The 22,188-nt window shown below is 44.7% G+C and overlaps 2 protein-coding genes across 2 annotated transcripts; both read right to left on the bottom strand.

Moving 5' to 3' along the window:
- Window positions 1–8,651: 8,651 nt before the first annotated feature.
- Window positions 8,652–10,067, bottom strand: EsH8_V_001125 (uncharacterized protein; the record flags this gene model as incomplete). The annotated part of the gene is made up of 3 exons (XM_083273641.1): window positions 8,652–9,264; window positions 9,326–9,955; window positions 10,018–10,067. 3 exons carry the CDS (start codon window positions 10,065–10,067, stop codon window positions 8,652–8,654), a joined length of 1,293 nt encoding a protein of 430 aa, XP_083126356.1.
- Window positions 10,068–18,308: 8,241 nt separating this feature from the next.
- Window positions 18,309–19,695, bottom strand: EsH8_V_001124 (uncharacterized protein; the record flags this gene model as incomplete). Its single annotated transcript, XM_083273640.1, has 3 exons — window positions 18,309–18,322; window positions 18,657–19,233; window positions 19,300–19,695. The coding sequence occupies 3 exons, from the start codon at window positions 19,693–19,695 to the stop codon at window positions 18,309–18,311; spliced, it is 987 nt and encodes a 328-aa protein (XP_083126355.1).
- Between the last annotated feature and the right edge of the window lie 2,493 nt (window positions 19,696–22,188).

Below are 22,188 nucleotides of genomic sequence, written 5' to 3'. Positions count from 1 at the left end.
TATAGTAATAATCTATCTAGATGTTGCCTTTATATATATTATACTATTATATTTCCTAACGAACCTATCTTCCTATTACTATTCTATAGTAAACTAGGTAATCTGTTATCTATACTATACTTAATACCTCGCCTTATACTTTAGTATCTTAAAGGGTAAGAAAGTATAAGTTCTCTTAATTACAGACAACACCTTGTTTATAGATAATAAAGAGATATAACGTTTATCTTAAAGATATATAATTTTACTATTTAGAAGACTAATCTAGTAGAAGACTACATACTAGAATATAGTTATAACATTAACAACTAAAGCAAAGCTCTTTAGTCTTAAGAATACTATAAAGAAGATAATCGCATTAAAACAACTACTTTAAGATATTAATCTTAACCTTAGAGACGTATAAAAGATCTACTATAATAACTACTAGACGATTTACCTTATAGTAGGTAATAAAGAACGTATTTCAACTAGGTTACGTTATATAGATATCTAAAATATATAGCTATACTAGAAGTATATAAAAGGCTTATTCTTTATAGTATTTATACTAACAGACGAAATACTAGCTGATAGGCTTATAAAGTTACTTTCCTATATAAAGTTTAAGAGATTTAAAGTACTTCTAAACCTATAAGACGTATAGTTATAGATATAATAAAACGAAGCATAAGAAGCAGAAGCAAGTAAGGCCTATAGGCTGGTTTTATTTAAAGTATTAGCCTCTAATAGCTAAGAGGTATAAGTAGCTTCTAGAAGCCTAGTTCCTAATATAAATTAGCTCTTACTTTTAGAGAGCGGCTGTATATATATCTATTAGGACGTTATATATAGGGACTATACTAGCAGGTAGATATAATCTAATAAGGCTGTTAATTACAGCCTAAAGACTAGCCGCCTCTATAGATAAAGGTTTTACTTTAGAAGATAATCCAGCTGCTAAACTACTATTAACAGGCGTATTCCCACCTGGAGGCTGAATAGGCTTATTTAAAGACTTACCTTTATTCTAACTACTAGGCGGTACTACCGCTACCTCATCTTAACCCTCACCCTTACTATATTTAGCTTCGTTAAGGGCCTTATAGAGAGTACTTTTTATATAAGTAAAAGACTATAAATATAATTAGTTAGGATTAGTATAAGGTAGTAGACGAATATATATACCTTTTAGGGTGTACCTAGAGTCCTGTTAGCAACTAGAAACCTCAGCCTTAAATAAAGCACCTTACTAGTTGCTAGTACGTACAGCTTCTTAACTTCCTAGTAGTACTAGTACTTTTATAAGGTGCCGCTAGGTATATACTTACTATATAATAGTCCTACTAGTATACTATAAATACACTAGATATAGATAGTATCTTTAAGTAGTAGTAGCTGCTAAGGATTCTAGAAATTAGTAGGATTATTCTACCCTTCTACTTATATATTAAAAACTAAAACAAACTTTATATAACAAGCATACTTACTAAGGCTTATAGTACCTAAAAGAGGCTTACAGCCTTAATGCTGCCGTTTAGAAGCCGGCAACTTATTAGGCTTAAGCCTTAAACCCTTACCCTTTATACTATTAGACCTGTTGTTACTAAGTAGTAGTTCTAGAGGCTTAGGCTGTAAACCTTTACCTTTTAAACTACCACCTAAGTTAGTAGTACCATCTTCTTTTATATAAGAAGTTAGAAAGAAAGTAAAAGATAAAGTAAAGTTAATAAGAATATACTATTTTTAGGTAGGAGCCTAGTTTCTAAAGAAGGGCTGCTACCCTCCCTTACCTTACGCTTAGCAGCAAGCGCTATATACGCCTTAGCAGTAGCAGCCGCCTATTCTTCTTTACTTTTTAGTAGCATCTAAATAAATAACGTTAGCTTATTAATATTACAGGTAAAGATTTATATATAAACATACGTACGTATAGGTTGTAATACTAGAAATATATATACGTATATATATATATATTTATATATAAAGAGGAGAAGAGAAGAGATAAACCGTATAACTAGAAATATTATTTCTAGGTAATAAGCTTGCTTCTAAATTAGGTATTACGCTAAAATAAACAAGCTTACTAAACGGAAGAAACAACAACTTAATAAGTAAACATATAAACACACTTTTTACGTAATATTAAATAGCAAACAAGCTAGTAGGCAACTTCTTTACCTATTATTTTATTTATCTATTTTTATTTATATTATTCTTAAGGCTATAGGTAGGAAATAAAGGATTACAGCCGTTGCTGTATTACAGACGACTCTACGCCGTCTGGAGGGGTATGTCGTGATGCTGCAACCCTTCCAGGCAGCCTTGTGCAGCCTGCCGTAAAGACCCACTTATCCGGGCTGACTAATTCGCCCTACGGCAATAGTCCCAGGCGAAGTACAAATAGACCTTCGCCCCCGATCCATAGTTAATAAGACAAGCCGTCTATTTCACACTATTCTGCCGCGTAGTATGAGTAACCTCGGGCATGCGACACAAGGCAAAGTTCGCGACCATGTCAACATCATGGGCGAGTCGGGGTTGACAGGAATGGCCTAGCCAGCTTCACCACCATCTTCCTAGTGAACCAAGGCGGCCTTATATCCCACGGCTCTTCCACAGCTACTGTCTCAACTAGCTTCAGTGTGTACCTTCAGCATTGGCCCCGACCTCTTTGCTCTCCCCCAAACCTCTTTACCGCCACAATTGGGGGTTTCACGGCATAAATGGGCAAGCTGCTTCCATATTTAGCCCCGGGCTGCTCCAGGTTAATCAATGACCATAAGACTCTTAGAGTGCACGAGTTGATCGTTTTATCCTTTTTAGCGTCGATGAAGCTCATGATTGGTGTCTTCCGGCGTCCACAATACTATCTATCGCCAGATAATTAGGTATTGAGGCACTTGGGTACGTAAACTGGTGAGAGCATCTACACGTACACTTAATGAGGCTCCGCCAACCTCACTGTGGCTCACCTCTTCTAGCGTACCAGACCTTGAGTGCCCAATGTGTGGTTTACGCCAGAACAGAGACCGTGACAGTACAAGGTCAGTCACAGCACAAGCTTCTCAATACGCGCTTAATAGCTATACCACAAATATGTTTGCATTTATGTTTGCTGGCGGGTCATGTATTAGGCGTCACGTGCCGCCAAGCAGCAGCGCGAATGTGGAGATGGCTGGGGTCCTCTTAAGCCATGCGAAATACACATCACGGGGCCTGTGCTCTCACGATTCACCCAATATTGGCCTTTCTGCCAGTTTGCTAGTTGATGCCTGAAGCATTGTAGCTTAAAAGATGTTTAAAAAACGGGACTGTGTCGAACGCTCACCCGGTTTTAGAACTTTGAGGTATATGTAATGGTGTCCTGGCCAGTCGCCCGGAAATGGAAACGCATATAACCTGAACAGAGACCTTAAAGTCATCTCGACACATGAACCGGACCCTCACACTTTGAAGACAAATTGTTGTACTTTTAGTTGAAAAATAATCCAACATTCTTAATCAATGCCTTTAAACACTTCGGGTTTTGGCGAATGGAAACAACCACAGCCAGCTTCTGAGGTGGATCCAAACTTTTGTCACACTCTTATTCCCTAGGTACCTCGTCGCATTACTCCAATATTCAGAACTTATTGACCGCTAGGGCCCTGGTCGCTCCCCATAAATACCACTTAGTTAGGCAGGGGAGCTAGTTAAAACTTCTGTCGGGAACCTCTATAAGGCTTAGTGAACCTGCTTAGTCATTCTCATTAGCCTTTTAAGGTAGGTGCTAACTAATTAACCGAAATTTGCTGACGCCTTGCTGTCGAATCCAAATCCAAATAGGTGGGGGCGAGGCATGTGGAAGCTGGGCGGCTGGCGCTATTGCGGAGCCTTACCGAGAAAGTTTACTGCATTTAAGCAGGAGAATACCTTAAAGATCATAGTCGGGTTCCTCTTCCGTTTCAATTGTGCGCGTGACCTTCCAAGTCGGTGTAGTTTTATGTGAACTTGCTCTTTCGCGATCCCTTGTCACACTAAGGATGTCGGGCAGCAGAAGAGTTGTGCAAGCGCTGTTTATTGGTTTCATCGCCGCCTTTTCATGTGAGCCAAGTCCAGCCTACCAATCAGCCCATGCCCCAATCTAATGCATTCAGCTGTATCAGGACAACAATCATGCGAATCATTCCAGATTAACACGTTGGAGGACCTTGAGGCAGCCCGAAAATGCCCCGAGATCAATGGCAGTGTTACGATAGCGTACAAAGTTCCCGAGATCAACTTGGATGGTGTTATTGCCATACGTGGCAATTTGACGACCTCGTGCATAGGTACTTCTAAAGAAGCTCGCTGCGATAGGAAGGATGTCTTGGAAACCATATCCTCGGCCACGTTGACCACTGTTGATGGAAACCTCGACTTCTCTTCAAGCTTCATTCTTGGCAACGTCTCTCTCCCTCAACTTGCCACCGTCAAGGGTTTATTCTCCCTTACCCGCCTCTATAGTCTCACTTACCTCGATATTACGCGTGTCGAGTCAGTCGGGGCAATCGTTCTGCAAACCGACAACCTGGAAATCCTTAAACACGAAACGCTTCGCAAAATCACCGGCTGGGGTATAGAGAATTTGAGATTCATCAACTTGTCCACTGGGGGCCTTAAGTCATTAGACAGCTTCTTTCAGCAACCTCTTGAAGTCGATCTCGTGGAATTCAACAGCGCACACGGTATCGAGCGGCTTAACTACGGCTTTGCTAAGACGGATGCCCTACATCTTTACGCACACGGGCGCATTTCCAACACCACACTTGTCTTTGGTGGACCAAACACCCGCGAGGTAGCAGTGGGAAAGATGGCTGCTGTGTATGGGCTGTGGGGTTTGGAACGGTTGCCGAGCTTGGAGAGACTCTCTACAGGAAGCTTGAGCATTAGAGACAACCGTTGCAAACGTCTGGCTCTACCATTTGACCAGCTTGGGGGGCTTGATGTTTCTCAAAACTCGGATTTAGAGTGGCTCTCAATCCCCCCTAAGGCGAAAAACTGGACCGATTTCTCCGTAAACATCGACGGATCACCGCTGCTGAACCTTTCCTCCGAGTACGCCATTGATGAGAATCAGGAAGCCGTCAGGTTTTGGTATTGGCCGCAGAGCAAAATCGGGTCCATTATAATAAATGCCAACCTTAGGAACAATTTCTTGTTAGTTTCTATACCCTATTATATCCTGCTTATTGATGTTAAGGTATGAGACTGACCGGATTTCCCAAGTAATTCATTTTTGTCCGACCGACAGTCTGCTTCCGTGAACACGACTCAACCTTGGGTGACAGGAAGGTTCTCACTCAGACTTGACGATGCAGCGACCTCCTTTGACTGTACGCCATTTAAAAACCTTTCAGATCAAGGTAGCTTACCTTCTGGTAAGAACTTCACCTGTACTGGTTTATATTCATCTTCAGAGGATGGCGGCTCTTCTGGCAATTCCTCGGATGGGTCTTCTGAAAAGTCTCTCGGATCTTTGTGCGGCGTTTCTTATTGGGCATGGCTGGCATGGGCCATTGTGGGTATAGGCATGCTGTAGGCGCGACATGGAATCAGAAATAAATTTGGGATCAGGCTAGTTGCAGTTTGACAAAGATTCGTACGTATAATGCAGAAGAGCCTGTTGTTACAGACCAACCAGTTGGGATGCTGAACGGCGTGAATATATAATGCAGAATAGCGGACAACGGATTTGCCATTACTGAAGTTGCAGATAGTTGCCCTGAGCTGCATGTGACAAATTCCTGATGATGGCTTTATTCTGGCGCTACAGACAACCCCGATTACTCCCTAAAGGGGGGTGATGTAACGACGCTAGTAGAGTGTTAGTAGACTAGAAAATCAAGCTAGGCAGCCCGTGACCTCGTACATGACAGAACGCTCCTGGCGGCAGACTACAAGAGTATAAGAGAGCTGACCGGCCAAGCTCCGCTGTAAATATATCCCCTTCTTCAGCTTTAAGTCTTTGATAGGTCAATCTAGCTATGGGCCAACCTACCCAGATCCGCTTCGTGATAGAAGTCTATTGCGGTAACCGTACATACCTGGTGTACAGGAATAGAAAGTCTCAATCCGGCACTATGGGTAGAAGTAGCTAACTTCCTGGCTGCTAAAGTTTCCATTCTTAACATCGTCGTTAACCTGGTTGTTAGGACCGCGTCTGGTCCCTCAGGATATTCCACAATCTTGTTTAGAGGATAGAGGAAGGCAAGGTCAGCAAATCAATACAACGTTTGCAAATAAATGTCTCGCACAAGGACGGAAAGCACTCACCGGATGAACCATCAGCGACGCCACCTGCTAAGTTGCTAGGCGGACCTGTGGCCAGCGATGACTAGTCGAGCACGAAAAAGCAGCTCGTATTTTGTTTGATAGACACCCAGCCTTCTTCGCTCTATGATCCCCCCAATGTAGAAGCTAAAGGCTTTCCGTTATGCTGGAAGTAGGCGGGATGATGGCCATGCTTCTGGATGAGACCTTAGACCACTCCTTGTGACCATGGGCCGTTACCAGTGTAGTCGAAAGAGAAGAAAAACTGTAAGCGAGAGTGAGAGCCGGCTTGGAAAGCCAATTCTAGAGTTGGTTCGCTACCATGCTAATGGTACGCCATGTGGAGCGCAAACGCGTCAATGTGTGCGTCTCTGGCGAAGGTCATGTTGGACACCCAGTCGGACACTGCAAAGTTGGGGGTGTTTCGAACCTAGAGATCATTGTAGGTCACGAACAAGATTGACAGAGAGGTTTTCAAATCGCGACATAATATGCCCGATTCCCACCTTATTCAACTACATAGACGTGAAGGCTGGTGGCCGAGCAAGCTCTGATTGGTGTCAATCTCGGTGCTGCGTAAAGAGAGTGTCAATTGCATCTTGAGACCAGGGGGGTGAAAGCTGATTATCGGGCCATAAGAATCTTGGGCTTCCCGTCAAGCACGGACTGTAGCAATGAATTCCTAGAGTCTCGTTGGTAGTGGGATCACAAATACAGGGGCTGCAACAAGGATATGTAATTTAGGACCAACAAACAACCGCCTAAATTAAACAACCAACGGTCTTAAAGTAAAACTAGACACTAAAGTGGATATTCAAGCCAAAAATGGTGCAAGTGGCACTCGATGGGATGCCTTACATTATTCGCTGGAGTGCTATTGGCTAGCTTACGGTATTAGCGCGAACCGTGAAATGCAGTGGTGAGTGGCAGGACGTTTATCCGTGGGGGTACTACTCGAAGGATACGTATTGTTAGTCATTTTCTATGGAGATCTTGAGCAGGGGCATGATCTCCTGTAAGCCAGGGGAGAGATAAAGAGCTCTGTAAACTGCTCCGAGAGGGCCCGGTTTGTCTTCGCGTGTTCAAATCCAACCTCGCGTAATCACCTCAATCTATTTCGCTTTCTCGCACTCGGATTGTTCTCATTTCCAAGACAACTAAGCACGAAAATTCACTTTGTAATCAATTGTTACCTATTTTGCCCTGTCTTCTTCTGCTTTGAATCACTCAGTGCCTGATTGCTTCGAGGCAATGGCGATGGCAGAGATGCCTAATTGGCTAAGGATGTATGACAACCCTTGAAAATCAATCCACAGGCTGAAAAATCATTGATCTCTGACTAACTGGTATCCCAACACTTGATCTAGTGCCCTGCTATTCTTAGGCGTTACATCCTTCCTTCCACAGCTTTATCGACTTTGTTTCCGGCGTGACAGTAGCGGCATTTCTATTTACTACGTGCTTGCGAACCTTCTTGTTGCCACTGAGCTCCTTACAATATCCTTTTTTTTGGTTGTCAACAACCGTTTTGAAGGTTCCGGCTTTATCGTTCACGACCCTCCCAACAGTGGTGACGAAATAAATCTCGCGCATTTCGCGGTGATTTGGTTCTTATGGCTGGTAATGTATGTTGCCGAGTTGGGTTCAAAAGGACCGCCTGGCACCTAAATAATATTATTTACTAACTGCGGTCTATTTAGTTTCGTTATTTGCGTCTTTTATCCTTCGCATCGGACCCCGCCGCGCCGTAAGGCCCCGGTCTCTATTTATTTATCCTTCCTTGTGGTTTCAATTATTCCACTTGCCCTGGATGCTGCCGCCAATGACCTGCAGGACGAAGGCCGCCGATTCCATTTAGCGATTTTCGGTTATATTCATATGTCCCTGGTCAACCCTATCATCACCTTTATTGGCATCGCGGCAATATATTTTCAAGCTCGGGAGATTCTTGCACAACCAGCGGGGTCTGGGCCAGGTGCTCTGAGTCTTAAGGGGCTTCTTACACAAGTTGTAATCTTTGCCTTGCTTAGTATAGCATGGATCTGGCGTATTGTTTTTCCATGGGATGAAATTGACTGGCCAGAGGAGTGGAATGCTTTAATGGTGTGGTACCTTTTTAGGGCGTGGTACCTGTATTGTGGTTTTCCAACTATTGACTATCTCATCTTTGCCCTCGGTCAGGCCGGTATCCTTGGACTAGTACTGCGGCGCGGAGTTAAAAATGGGTGCACTAATGAGACGGATCCCTTGCTAGGTCATTCCAACTAGCACTTAAACAAGCATAAGAGAAAGGGTAGGGTGGCATTAAAAACAAAAAGGAAACTTTTTGCAATAGTATAGTATAGCTAGCTCGCTGGATTTGCATTCCACCCTGTGTTTTATCCCACTATCCGGAATTGTATAGGTTGTGAAGCAGTAACAACAAGCTCTGGTCGTCCCTCATTGTCACTCGGATTGGTGACTTTTCCAGCAAGGTACGATGGCAACTCGACCACGGTGTCTTTGTGGTCTTCTGCAGAGCCCCAGTCCCACCAGTCAGCTACTCCGCCTTTGAATCCGCAGCAAAAGACATCGCCAGGCACCAATTCGTCAGGAAGTATTGTGTCAAAGTATTTTGGACCAGTCCAAGACTCTCCTGGACGCAAACTAGTGAAATTTTTATACGTCGCGACAGAGACGGAGACATCAGGGCCGTCGTAGATCCGATATCCTTCGTTTGCATCTGGGTCTGGCAGGCATTCTTCCCAATCTCCTTCATCGTCAGCTGCAACAGGTCGACGAAGATAAAGGCGGAATCCATGACGCAATATATCTTCATCAAGATGCAGGACTGACCAGGCCCGGAAGGTGATCGGCTGTGCAGACTTTTCAATGCTGCCATCACGTCCAGCAACACCGTCGTAGGTGACGCGCGCCACAAGCTGAATCTTGTCTGTAGGTTTAAAAGTTGGCGCACATTCTAGCGTAACAGAGAGAACCGGTGCTCCGACACTTTTGCGGAGGGGAACAGTTAGCTTATGTACCCCAATGGGATAGGTAAACACAAACTCACACTCTTTCATGCGGCCTTACAGGTTCCACGTCAGACTCACACTCGAACATCATGTTAAACACGGCTTGTTCGACTTTCCATCGTCTCGCTCTTACATCCTCAGTTGTTTCCTTACTCTCCACCTTGAATGTGGCATGTGCTCCGCCGGGAACCACTAAAGTAGGTAGAGCCTCCACTTCTGCCACCTTGGCATCTTCCCCATCCGAGCTCCATTTCCAGGCAGGAAGTCTCCCACCCGGATAAACCAGTGTGTACGTTGCACCAGCTTGGAGCAGGTTGGAGTATCCCTGTGGTAGCTCAACAGTGAAGGTTGCTACGCCCCCAGGTGCAAGTGTCGCTTGAAAATCAGTCTCATGGGCTGTAGGATGCGCCTTGTCTTCACTAGAAACTCCATCTAGTGCCCCCTGGGGAATTTGGAGTTGTTGAACGTCGCTCCCGTCGTCATTATGTTGTACGATAATGAGCCCTGAAGAGCCAAATGCTTCAATAGAAGGTCTGAAGGAGACAATACATGGCCGGTCAAAAGGTTCATTCTCCGCTCGACGCAGGATAAATTCCACTTTGTATGGTAATGCAAGAGAAAGTTCCGGCGGTGCTTTCAGTTCAAGGAAGACACAAGGAGCGCCTGTACTATAAATCTGTGAGCAAACTTGCGAATGTGAATCCTGTGGTAAGGAGAGGGGTAATGTTACATTGTGTCATGTTCACCTACGCTAATGAATTCGGAGAGTATATCCCGCATGATTCCGTAGTTAAGCCCAATTTGTTGGAGCAGTGACAATAAGGGCTGTTTATCTATACAATGTATGAGTGAAGAAGGAGGTATCCGTACAATGCAGCGGGCTCCCAATGCCCTCTTCATTTATCCTTACCCCGCTAACGGCCTTACATAAGCTTTTATAGGCAGCAATGTCCCACCAACACGAAAGAGGAAAGTGCTCATCAAGCGCCTGCCCTCCTACTCCTCATCGACCATCCAGGGCTCTTTCCTACCTATGACATCCATAGCTGGGCCTGCTACGGCGGGCCCAACTGATCGGTTAACGAAGGTTCCTCGTACCGCGCTTTGTACTGGATGGCAGCCTAGCTGAAGTAACCACGACGAGCTAGAACGTGCAAATTGCCAATGGCCTGCTTTAGAGGATAATAGGATGCATTATTGTGCGTAGTAGTAGATGCTCCGTCTATACCAGTTCCTACGCCACATCCTCATTGGGAGATTAATGGAAAAAGACGCCGGCCTTTGCCTGCATAGGGTCGGATGCATACATACATAGGTGAGTTGAAAAAAGAGACGAGGGGTTGGCAGCCTTATGGGGCCATCTCCTTGCTAAACGCCCTTTCGCGACGGGGAACCGAAAGGCTTGATTTGTCTTAGCACAGAGGTCCTTGTCGGCGTAGTTGGCGACCTTTCAACGCGTGCCCTGGCCCCAGCTCGAAGGGGAATCGACATTTGCTTTGTACTCGTACGGTACAAGCATCCAACTTCGGGTCATCTGTGTCCTTTTCCCCGAGATGAGCTCAACCTCTTTTTTGATTGAGCTCTGTCATTCTCAGCCTCCACGTTACACAATCTCCCCCTGTATCCGTGTGCTAGAAAAGACTTGGACAATGTCGACAGCCATTCACCATCGCCTCAATATATTGAGACGGGCTGCTACGCAGGGCGCGACAGTTGGTTCCTCTCAGTGGTGCCTGCGAGCATCACAGAATGCAGTCTACTAAGCCGCGACTTTTGAAGACTTTGCGAAATCGCCAGAGGTAGCCAAACTATGCTCCTCGGGAAGCGGACTCTACGCCAGGGCTCGTAACCCCCGTCTCATCATGAGCAATACGATACCAGACATGTCCTTAGACGAGGTCAAGCCATACTGCCTTTGATATCCTGGCCTTGCTACCGAAGAGACGTATCGAGAGCTTGCCCGGCGCTACCCCGATATGCGTTATCACGTGGGACGAGCTTGTGCTGTTGCGGGCTATAACGACTTATACAACGAGCTTAATCTGTTGCCTGATGTCTCCATCGCCGAGGAAGCTCGTGACAATAGCCACACTGTCATCTTTGAAGCTATTGTCAGCCAAAATGTCAGATTTGCCGTTATGGACGACTATACACGCACAGCCAAGCTCGAATCCCCAAGGGCAGGGGCTTACCTTAAAGGCAATACAGCCGTCAGGTCTACTCTCCCTGTTATTAATGTCGAACATCCGGCAGATACAGGGTCTCATTACTACCTGGACACTAGACAGTTGCATTACCGAGATGATCACTACTTCGATATCCAAGGAGTTGCAAACATCAGCCCGACCGGGTTCCCTGACTCTGATGGAATGAGATTGGAGAGCGAGTTTGTTGACTTGGTGTGGAAACCACTATCTGGGGATCTGCCCACATTGAAGAAAGACGTCCTCATTGTTGCAGCTGCCTGGGACGGCAACATGGACCGCTACCAACGGCTGCGCTCATTGACATATCCATAGGGGAGCCGACGGGATCCTGCTTTCACCAATGGGCATGGTCGACGTAGCAGAAGTCGGCGAAACGTAGATAAATAAAAGCAGTCCTCCGCAGATGGGTTTTCAGATTCTCTTTTGCTTGCAGATGGAACGAATCAACGGATTACGACACGATACGGTCCGAACACGACAGTCAGAATCCGGCAACTTGAACCGCCCCCATTGTTTGGGACATGAATCGGCTCTTTGCCGTGTGTCTGCGCTTCCTGTGGGCCAAAAGTCGTGCAATTTACGTTTACATGTCCCGTCCGGTCATGTTCTAAAAGCCCTACTAGTGCATTCGCTATGGCCCTCTCATCGGCTTAGCACTCTGTCTATCTCCGCCGTGGTCGGACTTTTTCATTGTCATCGTCACCATCATCTTTTCTTGTCGTTTATGAGTGCAGTGTTAACAGTCATTACACAGCCGTAGTCAAGGCCGGTCAAATCAGGAAGCGCTGCCAGCAACTTCATAGTCGTTGTCGCCATTAAAGGCGGCAATCATCTGGAATGCTTGGGCGGCGTCGTGTCAAGAGATGTTCGGGCTATTTATATTTACACTGACCTCCTTTGCAGTTCGAAGTGAGGACGAGCAGCACCAGGCCGTATACACCCACCCATACCTACTGGGTGGGCATGTCCTTGGTAGATGTGGCTTTGCGTGGCTTTGTGTGGCTGCGGGATGAGTGAGGCCCAGAATTAACGGGTACTGTAAGTGTGTCGTGGCGCTAGCCAGTTACTGGTGAAGGACTTCGAATGGAGAAAGCCACCGTCTAAACCTTGTTTTGACGTACCTTGGTATGTGGCGCCAGATATTTATTCGAAGCATACGCCTGTGCTTCGGTCGCGCTTGAGCCTCCGCTAATTACAAGTAGGGGAGACTTTCTTGAAACGGGGAATTTAAACACTCTAAGCGATTGGGAGCAGGTAAATTGCTTATACTTTAGCTTAGAACCTAACTAGTGTTTAATCCTATTGCAGCCTAGCAGTTTTGGTTAGAAGTCACCACCTTCCAAGCCTTAGCGCCTTGCCCCTGGTTGTCGCACGTAACATGTCCTGATATTTCAGCGACCAGCCGGCTAGCCGAGCAGTCACCCCGGGAGTACAGGCAAAGCTTGAAACCAAAGGGCGTCCAGTCAACTCGCTTGTATGAAGCTGAGCTTGGTGTGGCAGGGAGAGTATCGCAAGACTTGACAACGCTCGCCATAAGGCTATAACTATGCTGATTGTTACAGCTCGTATCGTAGTAGGCAGCCATAGTCCACCTTGGCACCAGTTCGGTGTCCACCACACCCGTAGGTAGTAGAGATGCATCCTTATTAGTTGTTGGCGATGGACGCAAGTGGGCTAATCCACCACAGGGGAATGACCCGCCTTTGTATGAATACAAGGTGCCCATACAAAGCAGCAGAATTGTGATCGCTGCTCCAACTTTGATCATTGCCCATCGGGTGCGCCGGCGGTGCAACTCGACTGCTTCGAAGTGGACGCTGACGAGATCCTCAACGTCAGTGAGGACTGCATCATCATTGGGACGTCTCATCCTGTTTGTCGCCTCGCGCTGTTTAATCATTATCAACAGTAGGTGGAAAAAGTCTTTGGACGTACTTATGTAGTTTTGGATGCGGTATCAAGGGTTGTAGGGAAGAGAAAGGGCGAGGTCGTGCGACAATATTTGTTTGATTGGCGGAGGAAAAGCTAGAGAATTGATAGCTAACAGGAAAAGCACCGCACTTTATATCTCTGGGAAATACGCAAATTATACGTCTGTCCGTTCAGCGCAATTGATTGCCAAGTCGCTTTTTCTTGCTCTTGTTATTAGACAGTCAGAGATACGTTTGCAGAGGACAGCTAATTCATGACCCGATAAACTTGGACCATGGTTCGTAATGTGGCCAATTGGATTGAAACCATCACCATTTCTTATGGGTTTCTCCTCGCTTGTTTTCGAAAGATTATTGGCTATTGCATAGTAAGACATCTCAGCTCTGGCTATACACTGGCTTTGCAATAGTGTTGCTGCTTTCGAATTGCCACAAGGATAGGATTGATACTAGTGGTGGTTGCTACTTACCTAGTCAGCGTAGTGGGCCCGCCCAGATCGATGGAGTTTTGCCCCAAAGGGGAAGGGCAGATTCGAATGACAGCCACAACATATACCTACCTACCGCTAAGCGCCCCAATATTGTTGACCATAGCACTCTAAGCATAACCATTTTGGACAACACACTCATACTTCTCATTCTGAAAGCGTATTAGCGCCATGCCTAAACGGGATTCTTCATAGCAAGTATGATACTTGACGTGTTGTAACTCAGCCGATAGGCACATTGAATCAGGCATTCTAGAATATCAAGATATCTAGTTCTAGGCGGAATAACAGCGATGATCTTTCTGAATTATATACAGTACTTAAGCACCATTTTTTACACCTAATGCTTTAGATTTCCATTGCAGAATGTACGGCCAGGAATATACTTGTGCACCGTATATGTCCAGGTACGAACATCGCCAAACGTAGATACAAACTTCATGTTTTGTGACTTACTAGACGGGATGTACTAGATATATAGGAAGGATAATAGCTGCCGTTAGTATTCCAGAATGCACGCTCGGCGTATTAAGAGGGCGTACTTAGTTGTCGTAGTGTGACTGGGCGCTGGTAGAGAGTTGGGTGTGGATGGAGTCTTGCAGTCTTGACTCAGCCATGTAAAAAGAAATGGCTATAAAATAAATGCGAGTACTTTTTCTATACAACAATATCTTAACATGTTCACATCAATGACGAAGAAACGATTTATGGAATTTTTAGACATCATATTCCGAATTTGTTGTCAGAAACAGTGTCGAGGCCAGACAGTAACTACTTTATTTCTAACAGAATCAAAATGCAACAAGACTACCCAAAGAATCGAACCGAATTCTCAGTGAATCGACTGTGTTCTTGACTTCACGAGTCTGATCTGGGGTCGCATTATCAATCACCTTTTGCAAACCACGGTCCCTGGCGAATTTCTGAGTTTATCCTGCTGGTCTCGCGAAAACTTGGCCCAAATGACTTCAAACTTGACTTGTTTGTCCGATGGCAGGTAAGAGTTTACCATATTTTCGGTTTCTTTAAGATGACGCCTTAGACGAACGCAAGTTAGCTTGAGCTACGCACGGCTATCAGACTGTGACTTGGATGAGAATACTTCTGGTAAACTCCTCGGCCACTACTTTGAGCTTTCAGGGGGGTTATTATTAGCGTAGTGATACCTGGATAGCCGCGTGAAAAACATCATGGGCATAACACAACCGAAAAGGTCTGCCTGTTTGGGCAAGCACAGACAAAAACTACCAAGACAACTCGAGAATCCGAGTGGTAATAGCCCGCCAGTTAGCATTGAAAAGTTCTTCGATGCAGTCATCCATGATACAGATGTGAATACCAGTGCCAGGATTAACCTTGTGCATGTTTTTACGTCCAGTCGAAGTGATGCATTGGCAACGAGAATACAAAATCTTTATGAGAATGGTCAGTATGAAACGGAGGCTAAGATCACTCCATTCAACCTTCTCTTCAACAAGAATTTCCGCAGCGAGCCAGATTTGATGATCAAGGCTGGATCAAAATGGGGACAGCTTACTCCCGACCAGAAAGTTGCTTTTGGGATCTACTTGGCTAGTCTTGGCCAGGTTCAGGTCGTATGAGTTTATAGCATATCGGTAGGTCATTGGCAATTTTATACAGATCATTCAAATGCGATAAGGTTGGGGCTCTCTTGTTGCAACACAGGAATTCAAGGACCCATCAATGCTATTCTCCATAGGTTGATGACTTTTGTTTCGGAAGCGGGCCCCTATGGATTCATCTTGTTGAAGCAGGACCCAATGCCAGTGAAATCAAATGCGGCTCCTAAGGAGCCAAGGGGCATATCACCGTAAGAAATTCCTTGCTGCAGTCTTTTTCCATCAGCGGAGTATCCACGGTTTCTTAGCGTGTGAGCACTGATCTAATCATCACCTCCGGTCACTACTTTACACACGACCGCTGAGCAGGGGCCTCTTCGTCCCTGTTCAGCCACTCAAGCATCTTCTGCAATTGACCACCTCCTGTAACCTTTGTCTCAATACTCGTTCAATGACTCTTTTATTCGAAACAATTCGTCCTCGCGACTGATAGATCAATCCTGAGTAGATGACAACGTCAAGCTGATGCTGAGAAAGAGCAAATTTTCCAGGCATCCTAACAGAATGAGCCGGAGGTAAACAAGCTAAGCTTAGAACACAATAGTGTCGTGAAGTTTTCATCCAAATAGATTTCTTAACTAACTACAATCTCTGTTTTCAACCAAGTAATAACTGGCTCCCGTAAGGTTGCTAAGACAATTTGTATGAAAAGGACAGTGTACTGCATTCGTTCAAGCCAATAGAGGTCAAGAAACGCATTTAGCTTAGTTGATATACACTCTAGAAGCTGTAGAGAATTTTACTTCAGAAATCAAAGAAAAACTAGGACGAGGAGAAGCGCGTAAATAGGTTTGGTTGTATATATAACGCAAACGTGTTAACCCTCATTCAACTTACTGACGATCTCGACAGAACTTAACATGGCTGGCTGAGCCGGTGATAGAAAGGTTGAAATGAAGGTTTTATTTAAGACTGCTAGGGAAACTATATGCTTTGTGGTTGGTGGCTGGCTGAAGGTCCTAGTGGGACATTAATCGATGGCCTTGGTGCTAGCGGAGCGGAACCCCTAACTTATATTTGACTTATATGGAACCACCCGTATGCTAAGCTGAAACATAAGTAACCAGTTTGGTCATAAAATCTTAAAAAAAAATGACCTTGGCGAGATTAGCAACAATAAGATCTCCGGAAAGGCAATCCCAATCCCTAATTAGGCGTAAAGGAATAGGTTCATTACAGAATTGAAACTGTTGATCCTATTCGGGCAATTGAAACCGCTTTCCAGGCTTTATATGTTATTTTTATATGCGACATGGCGTTTACCAGGTGACGCAAACACATATCACACGATGTGATAAGGCTAGAACAAAAGTGGCCGCTCGCATTTCGACTGAGACTTGTGCTAGTCCATCACCAGCTTGTCATGCCACTTGAGACACATTTGGAAGCAATCAGACTGAAGGCAGGCAGATAGTGGCTAGAAATAGCAATTCTAAGCTGCCTAGTTTTAAAATGATAGACACGCGGTGGCAGATGCTGTTACACGTATTAATTTAAATCTAAGTCGTATCCGGTCCGTCATTCCAACTATAATACCCTTACTTATCTATCAAGCAATTATTGAACACCCCTGTGGACAAGCAAATACAACCGACATGGTAAGCAAGAACCAACAACATCGCGGGCCGGGGTTAACATTTGGTCTAGCATTTCACAAATCTATATCGTGCGCTTCTTGCTGTGGGATTTATAGCCTCGACAGCCGCCAGAGTCGTAGTTGAGCTGCATGTCACAAGCGTCGATATCTCCGGCGATCAGTTCGACTCTCCCAAGAACTTGATAAAAGACTACACCAAGAAACCGATCTGTCATTCAGCTGGCGGGGATTGTCCTAGCTGTTGCATCTGCAATTACAACGACAATGGTCTACAAGGCTGGAACTGTAATGCATGCAACGGGAGCAAGCAAGAGCGCTGTTCCAAGTTTATGCGAGAACAGCTCTGCCATTGCCCCGCGGCCAACAAGAAAGACTTGGAATTAATCGACTTTGATGCTCAGACTGACCAGATCGCGATCGATCAGCCTCAGAATGATTCTGAAGACGGATCGAAGGACGATTCGGAAGCTTGGATGCTGATTAGCTGCCCGAATTGGGCGACGGGAAAGTTCAAGTCTCAAAAGCAAGCAGAAAATATCTGCGCCAGCCGTTGCTATTGTGAGAAGTCAAACACAGGGAAAAACCAATACACTTGGGAATGCCGCGGGAATAAAGCTGAGAAGGATGCATGCTTTGGTTCCTGTGTAATGAAATCATGCCCCTAGTCATGCGGCCTGTAGCGTCGATGTCTATGATTGGCTTTTGTATTAAGGGATGAAAGGGCCTGCTTCAACACTACACGTTCATTAGAATATCTCATTTGGCAAACATATCTCGCGACAACTTATGTATCCACTCGCTTAGTTTTATTCAAGTTCAATTTCATTCAAATAAACATCTATTGATCAGCTTCAGCAAAGTTCTAGCGCGATAATTGAACATACCAAAAGAATTGATCTCTGAATAAATAAAACATTAAGGTGTACCTAAAACAAAAAGATCGTATTAATAGAAAGATGTTAGATTACTTGGCTATAATAGAGGTAGACAGTCAGCAGCAGCTGGCCACCACCCGCCGGCTGCAGTGGCGGGGCCTGGAGATTACGTTGCCAACAGCAATATCTCAACTACTGCTGCCGCCGCTGCCAAACTACAGGTATCCCTGTGATATAAACAAAAGAAAAAAGGCTTGATTATTTTTATTTTTGTTTATCCAACTTAGAAATCAATGACTAAGAAGATGTTTAGATATTGAGTAAATCCAAAGTATCAACTTGTAAAAATGAAAAGGGAGTATAATCAATTATCCACCCGAACTGTTTCTTTACCACGGCTCAAACTGAACAGTGTCGTACTCCTTTGCGTTAAGCCAACGAATGCGGCCAGCATCATATCTATATGTGATGGTACAAGTCTTTTTCATTCCTGGGAGGGGATCCCTGTTCCCGAAAAATTCCCTACAGACCATAAATTGTTGCTTATTGGTCGCTAATTCAAGTAGCTTGGCTTTAATCCAGTTTTCGTTTGGGTCGTGAGGGCGCTGGACATAATCCATAAGACACTCACCAGCCCAGGCGACGTGAAGAATCGTGACGCGGTTGCCTGGCTCACGGGGCACTGCCGAAGCTTCCAAAGCCTGATTCTTGTTCTGGAGGGCCAAATTCTGTCCTTCCAGCTGAATTATCTTGTCCTTTTCAACTCTGAGAGAAGCCTCATAGGAGCTGACTTTGTCCCTGGTTTGGTCGTATAAAGCCTGGAGCCGTTTGGTATGATTATCAAGTTCCGTAGCCCTGTCTTTGGCACTCGCACACTCCTTTTTAAGGACACGTTCCTGTTCTGAAGCCTTCTCGGCTATTGTGATAAGCTTCAGGTTCAATAATTTGCAATCTTCACGGGCGAGGTTGGCTTCATTTTTAGCCGTTTCCTCCCCTTCTTTGGCTTTGAGTGCTGCGGCTTCAGCATCCTTTTGTGCCGTAGCGTAACTGGCCAGCTGTTCACTATGAGTTCTCGCAAGTTTGAAATCGGAGATATAGTCGGCTGGAAGACGCTGGATAGGAGCCGCGGCAAGGCTTGAAACCCCCGGAAATGCCGAAGGAGGGACACCAGTAGCTATCGCTTGTGGCATTGGATTGACCTTTAGGACCTATCGATTGAGTTGTTAGCATGACGACCTGAAATTTGCGTAGATGCAGTCTGAAATTTAGCCTACAGGTAGGAAGTCTTCCCAGATCTCAGGAGGAATTAATGCATCAAAGTTGAATAAGTCGCCCTCATCTGAGAAATCATCATTTGGTTGAGACTTAATAAACGAAGACTTTTCATATGGCAGAGAGGTTTGTGGCAACTTGGCTTCGGAGGTGGGTTGGCTGTCATCAATATCCATGGGACTATCGTCTCCGTGTTTTCCCGAATCTTGAGGTATCTGCGCGGCATCACTGAAATGAGTGGCAGCAGCTGGTGTGGTGGGAGTAGTCAAATCCCTGTCACTGATGGACTCGACATCGTCGACAGAGGAATCCTGGGGGGCCACAATCGAAGCTCGCTCGGTATCGGATTCAATGTTCTTATCATCATCCTCGTCTTCTTCGTCTAAAGAACCAGCCATTGTTTGCGGCAAAGCTTGCATAGGCGCATCGGACAATACGGCGGGCTTTGGGTTAATTCTCGCAGAGTTGGTGGGAGGAGCTATGATATCACTCAGAAAAGAGGGTCTTTTCCTAGTCGTATTGTTAAGTTTGATAGAAGAATCTAGAATCTTCTCGACTGCTGGGCGTTGAGACCGATAAGGCTGGAAGGCCATATCGCCCAGCGCCGATCTAACAATATCGTTGATAACTGGAGCATGGTTGATGCTTGCGCCACCAGTTTGGTTACGGACAATACTAGGATTTTTACTGATAACCTCGACCTAACAAAAATTGTTAGTCTTTCTCATCTGAAAAATGAAGTGTTCCACTTGCAGCTTCCACGATCTTAGCCTGTTCACCTCTTAAGACGGAGCGTAAGCTGATGAGGGTTTTGACCGAAGTATCGATGGCATTGGAACATCCAAGACGGATTTCGTAGCGATCCCTGTTTGTGATAATGTTCTGGACTGCCTTGAGCAGCAGCTTGTAATCCATGTAATTATCGAAGAGCTCGGCCATGAAGCTGCCAACGTGGTCATAATTCAGTGTTGCACAAATACTATTCTTTGTTATCGAGACAAAGGAACGATTTGCCTTGTATTTTGTAAGAATAGCACTAAATAGGCACGTCAGTGTCATGTTCTGTTGCGGATGTGATTTCACAGCGGGTCAGAATTTAGCCATACCAGGTTTTTTGAGGGCATTTGGCGACATTGGCCGGAAATGCTGAGGCGGCTTTCATGGCTGAGTTCAGATTCCATGGTGTTGCATCTAAGACTTGTCAGAACTGTCGCAAGTGGTGAAAAAACAGGATTCCACCAACTTTCTTTGATGTTCCCTCCTCCAGTCCAGCTCACCGACACGGATGTCTCAATGTCACTGCTCCAATTATACGTGTTGCTAGCGATTCCGGGAGGTAGTGTTTCAAATGTCATCTCCTCCTCTGAAGCAGTTCCAAAATCACTCTTAATGCTACGTTTTGTTAATACTCTTCAACGATTTAACGTCTGAAAACCTGGTTTAACACACCTTCGAATAATATCAGAATACCTCTCATGGTTTAATACTTTGATAGATATAATACTAGTGAATTCTCCACCTTCGATGTAGCCTTTGTAAACAAAGTTAGTAAGGTTTGATTGATCGAGACCAACTAACGTCACAGACCTGAGATATAGCAATCTCCATAGACCTGGTTGAACTGGGTGGAACCGGGAAGTATGTGTGACATAGAATGGAACTTGCAGCTATCACTCAAACTTGTGGTCTCGTTGATTACCTAGCGAGTAAATGTTACAAACAACGCTTCATACGTGCGACGTGAAGATTTAGGATTCCAAGTGCTGTAACCTCACCTTGACAGAAATGACAGCGTTGATATCCGAATTTTTGAAACTAGTTTCGTCAATGGTACTGGTATTGCCATTTATTTCCACTGTCCCCTTCTTGATGGAGGCACTGTAAGAGAGATTCATGCCATCCATGACATCGCTAAGCTTTTCAACCACACGAGCCGAATAAGAAACGGTCTGCATAATATCGGACACAGTTAGTCTTTGAAATTCTTGCTGTTAAAATGCCAGGAGCAACGCGCCATTGGACTTACCTGAGCAGGAGACTTTTTCCGAACCCCATCGTTATGTTGAACACTAACAGCATTGTCAATGCAGAGTTCGTGTGTAAAGGAATTAAAACCTTGGCCCAATCGCATAGCCGCAGTCCAAGGAGCCAGCATGACAGTCATTTTGGGTGACAATTTTACGTCTACTGGCTGTAGCGTAACAGACTTATGTAATTACACTTTCTTGTGGATGAAATAGGACTGAGAGATAATTTTAGGAAAATCTAAAAGTAAAATATAGTCTTCTGTATCGGAAACATAGTAACTCTTATATAGTATATAGTTTTCTTTAGTTGAGTTAATTTTTACTATAATATGGAAGTCTGTAGCTTGGTCTATACATATTTACCACAATGTCCGGAATCGCTCAAGCTTTACTAAACGCAGTAATTAAAAGATTCTTGGCGTGCTAGCTATTTTAGAAGGTCTCATCAACGCCGAGACATAGACCTTTTGGCGTAACTGATGAGAAACTCTCCTGAAGCCTACAATAATTCAAGCCTAAAACGAGTCGGATGTGATTATATGTCGTGGTTAAAGAAGATATCCTAGTTTCAGCTAACGTTTGTTTCCGGCAATCCCTAAGTTCACTAGACATGCTAACTATTACTTATTTATTAGCCCGTTATATACTAGCTCTTTCCGGGATTGCACAACGTTTGCAAACGGTCATAAAGAATTTGTTTATTATCTTTAGAATTGCAGTCTCCAAAATGAAGTGCTTCATGGTTTAAATTATATTTAGAATTAATGAGGTTCACTGAATGCAGTTATTAGAACTTGGTCAGTTACTCGTACTGCTGTTCTACTAGATACTCACTCTAGTGGGTTTGCTTGCAGACATATTTTC

Source organism: Colletotrichum jinshuiense, chromosome 5 (genome assembly GCF_051148585.1).
Source record: "Colletotrichum jinshuiense chromosome 5, complete sequence".
NCBI classification, from domain to species: Eukaryota; Fungi; Ascomycota; class Sordariomycetes; order Glomerellales; family Glomerellaceae; genus Colletotrichum; species Colletotrichum jinshuiense.
Note: the sequence above shows the minus strand (reverse complement) of the source record. Positions and strands in the feature narration are given on the sequence as shown.